The sequence below is a fragment of the Zootoca vivipara genome, chromosome 1 (assembly GCF_963506605.1).
Source record: "Zootoca vivipara chromosome 1, rZooViv1.1, whole genome shotgun sequence".
NCBI lineage: Eukaryota > Metazoa > Chordata > Lepidosauria > Squamata > Lacertidae > Zootoca > Zootoca vivipara.
In genome coordinates, this window is record NC_083276.1 from 31,643,415 (window position 1) to 31,659,084 (window position 15,670).

At 50.4% G+C, this 15,670-nt stretch overlaps 2 protein-coding genes across 2 annotated transcripts in view; both read left to right on the forward strand.

Moving 5' to 3' along the window:
- Positions 1 to 15,670, forward strand: part of SEC23A (SEC23 homolog A, COPII coat complex component) — a 563,646-nt gene that overhangs the window by 439,445 nt on the left and 108,531 nt on the right. The gene's annotated exons all lie outside the window — the stretch shown is intronic.
- Positions 1,637 to 9,515, forward strand: FOXA1 (forkhead box A1). The gene is made up of 2 exons (XM_035109059.2): positions 1,637 to 2,112; positions 5,617 to 9,515. Exons 1-2 carry the CDS (start codon positions 2,041 to 2,043, stop codon positions 6,925 to 6,927), a joined length of 1,383 nt encoding a protein of 460 aa, XP_034964950.2. The 5' UTR covers positions 1,637 to 2,040; the 3' UTR covers positions 6,928 to 9,515.

Consider the following 15,670-nt stretch of genomic DNA (forward strand, 5'->3'; position numbering starts at 1 on the left):
TTCCCAACCCCCAAAAAGGAAAAGGAGCCCCAGTTAGCCAGGGCAAAATGTTAGAATTTGAAAGCATATTTTATTCCATGGGTTGCATTGGAACTAAATCGCCTTTTCAGCCTCATCCTACTCAGTAAGGCCAAATGACTTTACTGGGATCTGCTCTTGAGGAAGTATGCACGCAGTCCGGTGCTATGTAACGTTACTCGGAAGGGACACTTACTATGTTCTTAGAGAGAGGGTTGCGCTTGCGCCCCCGTAGGATTGCAGGCACTGGCCCTAATAATTAACATTATTTGGAATAGAGGACAGGCTGAGAAGCCTCGGTCTCGGTTTAAGCAGCGACCCTGTGCACCAAACCGGCAACAAACCCCACAGAACATAGCGGAACTTATGTCTAGGATCGCTCTGTAAATAGAAAAGAGCGTGAACCTAGACGACGTGCGTTCGACCGGTGTCCCACTGCTACCGATGGGCAAAATAACTGGACCCACGCCCCACTGACTTCAACGGGAACTAAGTTCAATTAACAAAGACTAGATCCAACCCATGGAAAATCTCTTCCACCGTGGTGCCCCCCTCCTTGTCCAGAGCCCCTGAAACAAATTTCTGGACCGATTTGCTTGTTTCCACGAAGTGGTTCCCCATCCTCCGCGGCTGGCCACCAACGTTTGGGGGCAATGAAGACAGCACTCTGTAAATGGACCCTCAGCCCATTTACTCAGAAGCAGCCCTATTCGAGTTAAGGGTAGGGTGGGATCTGCAGAGGATCGCCTCACACAAAAGCAAGGGATCCCGGCAAATTTACCGCGAAGCAAGACCTCTTCCTCCTCTAGGAAGGTCCTCTGTCTTAGTCCCACGCAGCCCCAGGGGCGTGGATCGGGGCCTCCGTCCCGGGAATGGGGAGGACCAGGCCAGACTGCCCACTTCCCAGCCGGGGACGCTGGCCAGTCACCCACCAGCCAGGCCAGGCGCGCGAGGGAGGGGTGGCGGGCGCGCAGGCTGGCTGGCCGCGAAGCTGCTCGGCATGACTCACCTGGGCCGCTTGCCAAGCCAAGCCTGGCCGACCTCGCTATTCATTGGGACCGCGCGCGTCACGCGGAGTGACTCATTCACACGGCGGCTTGGGGCTGCTGGACGGCGCGGGGACGGGGCCAAAAAGGAGCGGGGGAAAGCCCGTGCGCAAAAAAGGCGAAACTGCCTCAGGAGCTGTCTGGGGAGATGGCCAGGCAAACGGGGAACTGTGTGTGTGCTGGGGGGTGGGGGCAGAGAGGCACACTTGGGCTCCATCCCCAACCCCAGAAGCGGCCACCAAGTGAAAGGGGGCGCCTCTGCTACCCACCCCCTCGAGTAAAGCCAGCCAGCCAGCCCTAGGCGCATGCTGCTCTTCCCAATCCAAGCAGAGAGGGGGCTGTGCTCGCCTCTCTCTTGGCATTCCCCCTCGCCCCTCCCCTTCCCCAATGGAGAGAGGGAGGGAGGGGGTTGGAGGAAAGGAGGGGGCAGTAGTTTCCCGTTCCCCTCCTCCCTTTACGGGTCCCCACTTCTGTCTTTCTCTCTCCCCCCCCCCCCAACAACACGTCGGTGCGCTTAAGCCAATTACACCGCTTTGCGCCTAAAGTGCCGCCCCGGGGGAGTTGCGCGTTGCCTTGTTTGCAGGTGCATCTCCGGCTTTGTAGGTGCGAACGTCTTTGTGCGGGCGGACAAATGGGGAGAGGAGGGGGAGGGGGAGGAGGAGGAGGAGGAGGAGGAGGAGGGCGCTGCTGGAGCCGCTGGTGCCTCTCCTGCCGCCGCTGCCGCTGGTGCGACGACGTAAGATCCACCTCAGCTCAACTCCCCTCGCATCCCAGCCAGCACTTCCTCACTTCCTCGAGTGGCTGCCCGCCGCACACCGCTTGCTGCTGCTGCTGCTGCCGCTGCCTCCTCCGCCGGGGGGCTTGATCGAGCCGCAGCTCGGCTTTCCCCGCTCCGGGACTGCGGGCGGGGGGGCTCCCCGGACCCGCCACTCGCCGGGAGGGGCTGGATGGTTACCCCGGGCAGGCTGGTTCCAGGATGTTAGGGACCGTGAAAATGGAAGGGCACGAGACGAGCGATTGGAACAGCTACTACGCCGACACGCAGGAGGTGAGCCGAGCGGGGTGCGGGGAGGGCTTGGGAAGGGGACTCCGTCCGTCCCCTCGAGGTGTGACGGGGGGGTGTGAGAGAGAGGGGGAGCCAGGGTCCGCTCTCAAGAGTCCGACGAAGCCCAGGTCTGCCTCCCTCGACCTTCCAGCTGCCCGGGAACCCGGGAAGGAAGGCGCCAAAGAGAAACTATAGAGGGCAGCGGGGAGATGCCCCTGGCCGTCGAGTGGACAGAAGACAGGAGTCCTTGGTTTCTTTATAGGATCTCTCCATGGAGACCCAACGCATCTTGATTCTGAGTTAGGGCCTTGATGTGTGGGGCAGGGGGTGGGGTTGTTTGAGGCAAAGAACACTTCTACCCCTCCTGACGGGGAAAGCTTTCTGTCTCGTCGGCCGCCTCCTCTCTCCCTCCCACCCCTCACCTGGGTTGCTATTGCACTCTGCTGAGCATAACAATCGTTCGTGTGTACTTTGCAACACGCTTCTTTCAAGGCGGCGGAGGAATAAAAACTGAAACGGGGGCAATTTTCCCCGCGACCGGCGGGTGGCGCTGCGGAGAATAGGATGTCTGGAGCCTGTGACCAGGAACCGGGCTCTTTTTTTGGCATTGTCCATTCATATCCACGTTCCTGATTTAACAATATGCTCCAAAGAACTTCCAAGAAAAGATCAAAGACGAGCAAACGAACAATAACGGGTGGAGGAGCATGTAAAACCCCAATGGGGGGGGGAGAGAGAGATTAATGGGGCCCTCTTAACTGACATGGGAGTGAAATATCCCCCCCAAAATGGCTTCAACTGCGAACCGAGCCTTACAGAACGTGAAAGGAAAAGTGACAAGATGATACGGACAAAAATAAAGGTGGGGGCGGGGAGGGAGAGGCACCCAAGATCAAGCAGACCTGACGGCGTGTGTGCAAAAAAGCAGATATTGCTCAACAGTGCTTTCCTCCCCAGAGTTAACAGTCTTGGGTTCATATGCGCTGCCCGAGCAGGCTGTAGACTCCGGCTGAACATATGTGTTTGTGTAGGCTGTCGTATTCCGGATTCTTATTTAATACTGAAGGGTCAACAGGGGCCAAGGAAGGGGTTTAGATTAAATGTATGCCTCTTCCCAGCGCCATAGGCACTCCGGAAGGGGGGACCCTAAAATACCGCTAGTATGATAATGTAGGGCCCTTCATTGGTAAGCATAATTCATCCTTCTCCGCCCCAGATTTTCCTCTCTCTCTTAATTTGATTGTTCGGTGTTCTATTGACAAGTTTACATCCAGTTTTATTTATCGCTCACCCGCCCGAACACATTATATTACCATCCATTCTTGCTCTGTGAAGGATACTTGAATATTTTTTTTTAACGTATTTGTTTTATAAATCATGGCACTCCAGGCAAGGGGGGGGGGAAATGATTCATTTATGGAGAAATAGTTTTATATCGAAATATATAATGTTTATATAGAAATTATATTCTCCATCAGTTATGCTTAGTCACACTCATAATCTTAGGATTGTTTACTAAAAAAGAAAAAAAAGTCACAAGTAGGGGAGCCGTCGGTGTATCACCTATAACAACCACCTCTACGCTGCCGGAGAGATACTCTGCTAGAAATCTCAGGCATATTATAAATCTCTTAGCTTTTAGGAATTTGGGATTCTAATTATACTAGAGAACTGGGAATAAACCTACTGAACGTTTAAAACACAAGCAAACTAGGAAGCGAACCTATGGGATACCCTTTTCCGGATTCAAGTCCGTGCATTAGCTGCAGTTGTTTTAGTAATTATATTTTTAAAAAATTAAGCGGGGGTTCACTTTCTCGGTTTTTTCCCCCCACTTGATTTTTTTGTTTTTTAAATTTAGAGTTGGACTTCTTGGTCTGTTCTTTCATTCCAGACCGTTCTGTTATTTGGGACTCAACGTGGGGAAACTGGCTGAATCTTAATTTAGAGACGGTCGAAAGGTTTAATGAAGTTTCGGTTGACTATTTTCCCTCGGGAAAATAGGTGGGCGGAGGGAAGCCACCTTCCCCACCACCACCACCTCCAAAAAAGGCTGTGTTGTTATGGGCCCAAAAGGTGCAGTTGTTCATTTGCAGTTGTTCATTTTGAAGAAATCTTCCTGGCGGGCCAGGAATGTGGGGGCAGCCAGCACAGAAAAGCAGAGAGAGAGAAGAGGGACCCGGGGTTTGCGTCAAAGAGGCCGCAAAGTTTGTTTTTCCCACCAGCCTCTCTCTGAGACTTTGGGAAGCTTTGGGGGAAGGAGGCCGAGGAGGAGCCACGACCTCGGAGAGCTCCATTTCGGATTTCGACAGGGCCTCCTTCGGGGAAGGCACCTGCCACCGCGGCCTAGCCCAGTGACAATTGATCCGCCACCCGGCTTGGGTCAGCGCCGCAAGCCGTTGGGTTTCCCTCCCTTCCAAGGGATGCGCTTTCTTGTGGCGGCGAGGCTGGCGATCTTGGGGGGAATGGCGGCTTCTCTCTCACCGATCTTTCTCTTCCCCCGCTGTAATTCTTAAGTGTATTTAATTCTCACTGGTGTTTCCCTCGATTTTTTTTAAAAAACGAAATAGTACACGACCTGGCCTTGGAAAAGGGGAATTTCTGAAGGAAGAGCCGGGCTTCTTCGGGTCTTGTCTCAGCCGGCGCTTTGCCCCTGCGGGACCTGTGAACGTCTGTGGGTGTCTGATTCTTTGGGGCGACCGGTTCGTCCCCCGCGTGTTCCCGAGCTCTGGTTTGTTGGGCATAATTTGACACCCGCAGCCACCTACTCACGCGGCCAGGATCTTTCCTTCCTAAGAACAGGGCCTCGTCTTAACGATACAGGCCGCATCCAAACATCTCAATTTTTACTTTATGTGGAGATTGGGGTGGGGGGCTACAGCGGTTTGTGGTTGATCCTCCGCACTCTTTACTTTGAAGGAAGAAAAACGTTCTAACAGGATGCGCGCCAAATCGGTGCAAATTGGGACTTTTTACATATACGTCTTAGTTCTCCTATAAAGTTAGATCGCCTAGATTCGTAGTGTCGCTGTCCTTCAAATGCAAACCGCGTGTGCGTGTGTGAAACCTCTCCTTTCCTTTTCACACAGCCCCCCACTCCCCCCAACAAACCCCCTGATCCACCCAGGGCCAATATATTTCTAGAGTTTGGAGGATCAACCTGGACACACACGCTTCCCCTTTAGCGAACCCTGTGATAAATCGTAGGCTAGAGACTAGGATACGGTTAAGAAGGGCTGCTTTGAGAGCAGTTTGTGAGCGACAGTCCAGATCCTAATCCTCGCCGGCTGGTTGCATGAGAAAGGAATCTTACGAGAGCAGCTGGGAATTCACCGAGGTGGCCAATAAAGGCAAAGGTGGGAAGGGACTGTGGCAGCCACTGGGGCCACCGAGGGGAAGGAAGGTTAGGAAGGCAGGCAGGTGCGCTCCGGCTTGTCGCCTCCTTTCGGCCGTCTAAATTAAGATTCAGCCAGTTCCCCCATGTCTAACCAGTGTCTCCCTCCGCAGGCCTACTCGACGGTGCCTGTGGGCAACATGAACTCTGGCCTGGGCTCCATGAACTCCATGAACACCTACATGAGCATGAACGCCATGACCACCAGCGGCAACATGACGTCGGGCTCCTTCAACGTGTCCTACGCCAACCCCAGCCTGGGCGCGGGCCTGAGCCCTGGGGCGTCGGGGGGCGCCATGAACAGCATGTCGGCCATGGGTTCGGCGCTCAGCCCCGGCGGCATGAACGCGATGGGCAGCCCGCAGGCCTCTCTGAACGGGCTGGGCGCTTATGGGGCCATGGGTCCTCCGTGCATGAGCCCCATGGGGTATGCCGCGCCGTCGCTGAGCCGCGGCGGGCGGGACGCCAAGAGCTTCAAGCGCAGCTACCCGCACGCCAAGCCACCCTACTCGTACATCTCGCTCATTACCATGGCCATCCAGCAGGCGCCCAGCAAGATGCTCACGCTGAGCGAGATCTACCAGTGGATCATGGACCTGTTCCCCTACTACCGCCAGAACCAGCAACGCTGGCAGAACTCCATCCGCCACTCGCTCTCCTTCAACGACTGCTTCGTCAAGGTGGCGCGCTCGCCCGACAAGCCTGGCAAGGGCTCCTACTGGACGCTGCACCCGGACTCGGGCAACATGTTCGAGAACGGCTGCTACCTGCGCCGGCAGAAGCGCTTCAAGTGCGACAAGCAGCCCGGAGGCGGCAAAGCGGGACAAGGTGCCGTCGGAGGAGGAGGAGGTGGTGGCGGCGGCGGCGGCGGCGGCAACGGCAGCGAAGGCAGGAAAGACCCCGGAGGAGGAGGTTCGCCTTTGCACCGAGGCGCCAAAGGAGGCCAGCTAGAGTCCGCCCCTTCGAATCCCGGCTCAGGCAGCCCGCAAGGCCTGGACCACAGCGGGAGTGGAGCTGAGCTGAAGCCGTCGGTGGCTTCGGCTGCTGCGGCGGCGGCTGCTGCTGCCGCAGCAGCGGTGGCAGCGGCCTCTGTGCCCCCCGGGCCGAGCTTGGCCTCGCTGGGTCACCCGGGCCACTCTCTGGGTCACCACGAGTCTCAGCTGCACCTCAAGGGCGACCCGCACTATTCCTTCAACCACCCGTTCTCCATTAACAACCTCATGTCCTCCTCCGAACAGCAGCACAAGCTGGACTTCAAGGCTTACGAGCAAGCGCTGCAATATTCCTCCTACGGGGCCGGGCTGCCGGGAGGGCTGCCTCTGGGCAGCGCGTCCATGGGCGGCCGGGGAGGCATTGAGCCCTCGGCCCTGGAGCCGTCCTACTACCAAGGTGTGTATTCCAGACCCGTCCTAAATACGTCTTAGCTGGCAGGGACTCGAGGGCGCACCGAGCAGAAATCTTCCTCCCCAGCAGGGCTGGTTGGTTTTGCCTCTCCCATCCTCCCCCTTCTCCTAGATCTCTCAGCCGAAACTGACGGTGCGTTTCCCCCAACACCATCCCTGCGAGGCGGGGGAAGCAAAAGGAGAAGGGGGGAGAGCAGAAGAAAGGACTGTTACTTTATTATTGTTATTGTTATTATTATTGTATAACCCACCCACCCCAAATGCATCGTGTTTATTCTATTTTGGCCTGGAAAGTCCAGCAAATCGCATCCAACTCCGCAAATGGATACTGTATATACGCCCACCTTCCCTCGCCATGACCACGAAAGAAAGATTGATTTCCAACCTGTAAATTATTATTATTATTGGTGGATTCCTGTCCCGCCCCCAACTTTAACTTTCTTCAGTGTAATCTCACCAGATTTAGTACCTTAACCAATAAAAGGAGGCCTAAGAAGATGCCTTATTCTAGTGAGTCAGAGTCAGACCTCTGGCTGCAAGGTCTCAAGACTGAGCTGTTCCAAGTCCCCCCCATCCAGCCCAGCCTTTACATAGATAGACAAATAAATAAAAGGCAGAATGAGGTGGAACCGGGGGCCTTCTCTGCAGGCACAGGCCTCTCCAGCTAAAGTCCCAAATGGAGAGGTTTAAGTAAAATTTAAATTAGGAAGTCCTCCAGGGACAGGCGATACAGTGCTGAACATCTAAGTATACACAAAAAAAAACATATACAAAAAAAGCCAAGAGAGTCCTTGAACAGAACAGCCCCAGGTCCCACCTGAGAGACTTGGGGAAAGTAAATCTCCTAACCAAGCCAGAGTTGATCTGGCTGGTTCGGAATGGCTCCCTTGGGAGAGATAGGTCACACGCACATGGACCGTAGGGCCTGATCCTGAACCCCCTTGCCCTGACTCTGCAAAGTGACAGGGGTCGCGGCTGGATATGGATGCAAAGTCGCACAGGTCGCAGTCGTTTAATTTCCCCCCTCCCTCCCAAGCTGTTACTAAAGCGTCTCCTTCACCGGGAAGCGCCCTGGCCACGTGGACGGGCGGTTATTTAATCCCAGGACCCCTTCCCCGCCGCGTGCGTTCTAGAACCATATTTATCCGAACAACAATAATTATTGTCGTTCTCCTCTCCCTCCACCGAATATTTTAAGATAGAAGGGATTCTCTCCCTCCCTCTCCTCTTCATCAGATCACTCTATGACATAGCTGCCAAGTTTTCCCTTTTCTCGCGAGGAAGCCTATTCAGCATAATGGAAAATCCCTTAAAAAGGGGATAACTTGGCAGCTATGCTCTATGACCAGCCATGATTCTGCCCCTCTCGAATTTCTTGTGGCCGCTTAATTATCGCCGTTGTTAGCACGTTCATTCAGTGTTAATGCACTTTCCACCGTTTTTTTACACGATGTTTTGGCCTAGCCAGACGGGTTGCTTCCCTTCCTCCCGCCCCCCTTCCCCTCCTTGTTCGCTTTCACGACGTCCTTAATTTATTTGCACGGTTTTATTACTTTCTTTCTTTACAGCTTGAAAGTGCTTTTAAATAACGGTTTTAAAAAATGACACACACCATTTAAAAGAAAATAAAAAAATATTAATTTTATAATAAATGTGATTGTAATTGAAAAAAAATATGTTTTGATTTTTTTAAAGGAAAAAATGACAATATAAGCAGCGACGTATGTTTTTGGGTTTTTTTGCACCCCCTTTCTCTCTCTCTCTCTCTCTCTCTCTCATTTGCAGTTAAGGACTTTAAATAAATCGAATATTATCAACGAGAGAATTTTTTGGGTTATTTTATTTTGTTCCATTATTGGGTAGGATGACTACCTCTATATTAATTAAATGGTCTGAAATAGAAAGAGATGGAGGGGGTAAACAAAAGATGTTGGTTCCCCCTCCCCTTTCCTAGCTGATAAATTAGGAGCTCACAGGGGCTTCTGTGATGCAGAATAGGGATGGCCACAACCCATTCTTAGTAGACGCACATTAAATATATATTTTTAATGTACTGAATATCTAACAAGCAGCGCATTCCTACAGGGCGAGGGGAGTCTATCACAAACTTAAACCTTCTCTCCTTATGTATGGGAAGAAAAAAGAGCACCCGATCTGCCCTAGATTGCATTAAAGGGATACTGTTATTGTTTCCTCCCAGCAGAGAAATGTTGGTTTTAATTTGGGAGATAGGGTTGTGGTTCTACTATTGTAATGTGAATTATCGAGTGATGAAGTCCCCTCACCCCTCTATTTTACATTAACAAAAGGCTCAAGTTTTAATCGACCACCATAAGAACACGGGTGCGAAATGCCTGCAGCAACCCAAACAGGGATGTTGCCAATGGCTTTAGTGAGAAATGGGTTGGATTCACTTAGCGAGTTTTAAAAATATAAGCTGTGTCGGTTGCTGAAGCTGGCTCTGTTGCCCTCGCTTTCTTGTTCACTGGAAGGAGGCTTTGCAGTTTGGTGGTGAATTCTAGTGTGCAGTTTTCCTAAGTCTTTGCTGAGGAACGCCTTGTAGCTTCACTTTGTAGTGGAATTTAGCGCCAAGTTAGCAAAAGAGGAGGAATCGGTTTCCTGTTCCTGTCCGCACCTCCCTTTAAATTAGCTGAAGTTACTGCTTGCAATATTTTTTTTTGGAAATCCAATCCTTCCCCGCTTCCCCACAAAGTTTACCAATACACAAGTTTGTGTATCGAGTTGCTAGTTAGTGTTTAATTGTGTCCTCTGTATATTATTGGACCTCCATTGTAGCTGTTCATATTCAGATTTCGCTGTTGACGAAAGCCTTTGGAATGAGACCATTTTAAGTAAGGCTTTCGGTATTATTTTTATTCCATCAGTATGTCTGTACAAGAGGCCAATTCTCTATTTCTAAGAGTCTTAATAAATGCTTTCAGGTTATATGGCTGCAAACTTAGACACACTTGGGGGGGGAGGCATCCCACTGAATTCAGAGGGACATACATAGGGGAAACATGGACCTACACATACAACTGGAGTCCAATCCTATGCATGAAACCCCACTGAATTCCGGATGATAGCAACCAGTGAGGCAAGGATCCAGGATCAGACTTGGTAGGTAGAATGATTCTCTCTACCCTTGTAGCAGTAGAAACAATGTAGCAATCCCAAACAGCTCCAGAGATTCTGGTGTAGTAGTTTTAATGCTGGAAAGCCTATCCATAGTTCACCCAAAGGTGTACTTACTTAGGCAGGGTGTGTGTGCAAAGGGTTGCAATCTAAAGCAAAGTATTGTGGCAGAAGATTTTCTGGGCCGGTGATCCACTTCCTTCTATGCAGATCTAAATTCACGCACAAGCCGCTTCCAAATCACAAGTATTGCCCTTTTTAATTCAACCCATCGCACTTGACTCATTATGTTCTGTTGTCGCGTTGAGAGAGGGGGTCCCCGGTGAGGGTGAGGATTTATTTATACCTTGCCCATCTGGCTCCAAGCGGTGGGATCTCCCATTTTCAACCTGCTTGCTTCCGAAGCCCCCAGCTCCTTATGTTGACAACGACTAGGATCCAGAAGCCTCGCTGGCCTCATTTGGGGCTTCCTTGTTTATAAGCACGTTAAGCGGGGGGAGCGCTGCTTCCATACGGTAGTAATCAAATGCTTCACTTTCCACTCCGTGTCTTAATTCAGTCCATTAATCTGAGGAAAGTCGGCCCTGAAAAGAACAGCCCTTGCTTCCAGGTCTAGGGCAAAGGACCGCTAACCACAAGTGAGGAGGCCGTGACTAGCTGCTCCACTCCTCGCCCTCCCCTTTTCTGTGCCAGTTTTCCAAGAAGACCCACCAAAACAACGCCCTCCTTAACAGCACATCATTTTGGACTGCAAGGGTCGTGTGTATGCGTGAACCTGGGTCCCATTTGACTTTCGTCTGCCCGTTCCAGACATACTCAGCAGAGGAAAGGCCTGCGTCTCCCATCTAATATGCGCACAATTGCCCCCCCTCTCCCGAATTCAGTTGCATAAAAGGAGAGTGTCAAACTCTTCTGTCCGGTGCAAATATGATCGTGCGAGACGGATTCTCAAGTAATGCTGCATTTAGGAACTGGGCTTCGTTTCAGATGTGTTAGTTCTGCTCACTCTCGCCTATCAAGACTCGACAACTCAAAACCTTCCAGCAGAGAGAGGGCAAATAAACAAGAGTTGTGGGGTTGTGTTTTTTTTTGGGGGGGGGTCTCATGGAGAGAAGGGAAATCAGTTGACGCTTCCATGCTCTTGATCCGAACTCCAAACCTCACTTAGGTTGGGTTAATAAAGGTATCGCTCTAATGTGGATTTTGGATTTCTTCTTCTGGGTCAACAGTCGGCTACCACTACCTTTTGCGGCGCTCACTTGGGTCTGCCTTCTGAGTAAACTATGAGAGTATCGGGCGACCCATATATTTACTTGGATCGACGTGGCTTATTCGTACCAGGACAGCCTGCGAAGCTTTTGTAAACTGGGGGTGGTGGGGAGAGAGAGCGGGCAGTTGGAAGTGACAGACAGCTCGGGATGAATTGCCTCGCGAGTAAACACCCATGGGATCCGGCTGTTGCGCCCAGCACTTGGACACTTCGATTGTAATCCTAAGCACTTTCTCTAGGGTTACAGTCCTACACACGTTTACCCGGCAGTAAGACTCGGTGGGGCTTACTTCCGAGTAAGCCAGCTTAAAGTGGCGCCCTTAGACTGGAATCTCCAGTAAGTCCAAATGCTGAGGCGTGAGCGAAGCCCCGGGACATTCAGCCCCGAGCGGGATTCAGTCTCACGGATTTTGGGTCCGGCTAAAAGTAGAGGCCTCAGCGTTTGAAGGAGAACTCCATATGGGTGACGTGTTTTTTTGTTTAGTTCAGACGTGTTAAAAGGAGCCCGCCTCCGCTCTTGTTTCCCATCTCCTCATCTGCATTTCAAAACGTTAGGGGGTGCAGCGGGGTGCCTGCTTGCCCACAGCCTATTTCCCTGCTTTTTTTAGAAGACATCTGAAGGCAGCCCTGTATAGGGAAGCTCTTAAGGTTTGATGTCTTGTCATGTTTTAATTTGTTGGAAGCCGCCTGGAGAAGCTGGGGCAAACCAGTCAGATGGGCGGCATATAAATAATAAAGTATTATTATTATTATTATTATTTTTACTATTATTATTATTCCTACTCCTCCTCCAGGCATGGTCAATCTATACAGAGCTTCGATTAAAAGACTTCTAGAGATTCAAAGCAATGTCCGGGCTTTTGCTAAGGCTCCGTTCTTTTGCAAAGGTGTCAGAAGCAAGAGTGTCTAGCAAGGAGACGAGTTTCAAAGGGACCCACGAGGAAAGAAGCGGGCCATCTGCAGCTCACACGGATGGTTGGATTATGCCCATCGCAACTGTTCCCTAAGAGACCTTCGTCTCTTATTTTCCACAAGGCGTGCGTGTGTGTGTGTGTGTGTGTGTGTGTGTGTGTGTGTGTGTCTTCCCCTCCTTCCTCCACAAAATAAGCAACGATCATAAGAGATGGTTATCGGGGTTCAGCCTTCTCCACTGTAGGCAACACGCGGCGTAATTGACTTGGAAGGTGTACTCCGCGCCTGTGTAATAAAAGATATTCACCTGCTCCGTCTGGCGAGGCATAATAATAAGCACGCGCGTCCTTCTGCCGGGCTGGTTAATGCATAGCACTTCTGGAAAACCCATCTCTCTACGACCTTTATTCTTAATCAAAGGGGCTAGACTAGAGAATACGTGGTCACATCTCGAAACCTCTACCCAAAGGCATTTCGCCGCAACACCAGAGCGCGGTTGCGTCTCTGGAAATGCTATGGACTTTCCTCTCTGCCCCCCCTTTTCTCCAGACACACATATACCTGATAATGAGCTCCATTGACTTCCAGGGGATCGATCTCCCTGGGTCCTGCTGAGTGTGTTATAAACAGCTCGCAACTTTTAAGTAATATTATGTTGGGCAGTAACGACTGAGAGATAGCGCTGGGTCCGGATAGTAGAGGGGAGGGAGAATGGTGTGAGTGGGGCTGCCGGGGGGTGGTGGTTAGGAGGAGCAAGGCTTCATTCATTACAACAGCCTTGTAAAAATACGTACTTTCACTACTCCAGCCACTACTGCGTTTGTTTCGATGTCAATTTCAAGGCAATAGAAGGAAAAAGAAAAGCTGTTTATTGTCTGGCCGACTCTCAGCTGTCGCCATCTCTGGTTTCGGGGGCGGGCATGTGTGGGTTTTAATCTTTAACATCCCTAGCCTGGGATCTTCTGCCCCAGAAGCAGAGACAGACGTCCTGGAAAGCGGCATTCTCTGCAAGTCTCGCTCCACCATCCGCTCAATGGGGAAGGGGGTGTTTGCTCCCGACCCCCCAAGCGAATTCAGTCCTCCTCCTCGCGGTCCATTTGTTCCCCAGGGGATGCTCGCGCTCTTGTTTCGCTGTCCCGCAGGTTAGCAAGGACATAGGTAGATTCCGGCGTCAGGGGGGAACGCTCTGGCTTTCTTCCCTTCTTCCTGTGGATGCAGGAAATGCCTTTCCTTTTCAGATGCAATTACCTTCCTTTAACAAGCCACGTGCTAGACAGCTAAAACTGTTGCCATCATTCAGGCTCATTTAACTCCATTAAACTCAAGCAGGGAGTAATTCAGCATATTACTGAAGCCTTTTAAGAGAGCTAACTGGATTTTGACTAGTGTAAAAGACCCATATGGGGAGGCGGGGGATGGGAAGGTCGCTGGGGGAGGGGAGGCCGCGATAGAGTTCCCATAGAGGCAGAATAGGGGCATTTGCGGTGTAATACAAGCCCCGCCCCATTAATTACACCAAAATTCCCAGGACAATATTATGTGGACCGGGAAACGCTGTATATATTTTGCAGTTTATTTCTCTCCTCGAATCTATTACGGGGCCATGCTTGCAGATTTACAGGGATGCAGTGGGTTGTTTGTTAAGAAATCCAGTTGTTTAATAATAATAATAATAATAATAATAATAATAATAATAATAATAATAGAACAAGAAGAAAATATTCTTCTTCCTCAGTGGTGAGAGAGATTGCTTCTCCATCATAATAGATGTATTTCTGTTTGCACCACGGCATCTTTTGTTACAAAACCTTCACTTTATTGATTAATGTAAGAAGGACCTGCTGATGGATTAAGCGTGGATGGCTTGTGAACATTTTGCCTTTTTTTTAAATGAAGCTTTCAGTTGCCTTCAATAAAACAGGCAAAATAGAATGAGGGCCTTAAAAGGAATGATATTTTGCAATTGTTCCAGATAACATCCCCCATGACATTTGACCTCCTTTTCCCGCATCAAATTCTTCAGGAAGACTTTCCAGAAATTATTAAAAGGGTGGGCATTTTGTGGCTAAGACGAAACTTGCAGTTTCATTTAAATGAATCCTGGTCGTGCTCTAAGGGGGTGATCCTAGAAGTGACCCACTTGGAAGAAAGCTTCATGGGAGTCAACAAGATCGGCTGCCTTTAAAAAGTGCTTAGGACTCGGGTGCCATGAAAACAAGCAGGCGCAGAAAACAATTCTGAAGACATAGCTGTGTGTGTGCTTGTGTAGGCTATATCATAGCGCTCTCTCTCTCTCTCTCTCGGTGTGTGTGTGTGTAAGCGGTTTTGAACCAGAGGTTCCGTTGCTATGAATCTGTTTTTATGAATCTCAGTTGCCTGGAAATCCCCCCCCAGTCCTTTCAATCTCCGCCCCCCCCGTCCTTTCAAAGGAGCACAACCGGTTCTCAAACATCACGTTGGGATGGATTGTTCAAGCTGATTTATATTGGATGCAATCCACATCCTATTGAGGTCAGTGGGAAGCCTCTCATTGATTTGAATTGATTTGCATATGCTTCTAATGAGCGCGTTCTCAATCTGAGTGGGCTTGCCTTTACATTGAATGGATCTGTACGGATATTTGCAATGAAAACAAAACCGGGTGCCAAAACCAGCACCAGTTGATACTAATACGCTTATGAATTGACTTTCAAGCCCAGTTTAAAGCTATATTGGTCACAGAACTCAAAAGGTGGCACTCTACTTACCTGGGAGTAGGGTGCACTGACCTTAAGTGGGAGTTACTCTTGAGTAGACATACAGAGGATCACATTGTCACATTCATGTATATGGTGGGGGGCGACTTGTGGCTCTCCAGGCGTTGTTGGATTCCAACATCCATCAGCTCCAGCCAGCAAGACCAGTGGTTTCAGCATGATGGGACTTGTAGCCCACCAATGTCTTGAGGGCTGCAGCTTCCCCATCCCTGGGGTAGCAGCTTAATCTTAGAGCCTGATACATTTACTCAGAAGTAAGTCCCACTGAATTCAGCGGACTATTCTTCCGAGTAAGAATGTGCAGGGTTGTAACTTAGTTTAGACATTACTTGAAAGCAGGATCCCAAGGAGACTTACATCTAAAAGTCTGTGATTAGGACTGAGGCATAAAGTACAAGCTATTTTAATTTATTGTTGATGCTTGGTTTAAAGGGGGGAGGGGAACCTACTTTGTATACTGCCCAGGATCCTTCCTGATGAAGGTCGTACTAGAAATACAGTATAACAAATTTATTAATATATTCCTTGTTTATGTCCTGCGAGAGATAACAGTCTGCAGTTCTTTACACACACAATAGGGGAGGACGTTCCAATGCATTCACTTTCTGAGGTGTTTAGGGTCTGACTGCCCGTGCAGAGAGAGGTGTCGCGCTCTCCCCGCAGCTCTGAAGTCCAGATGTCTCCATTTCTC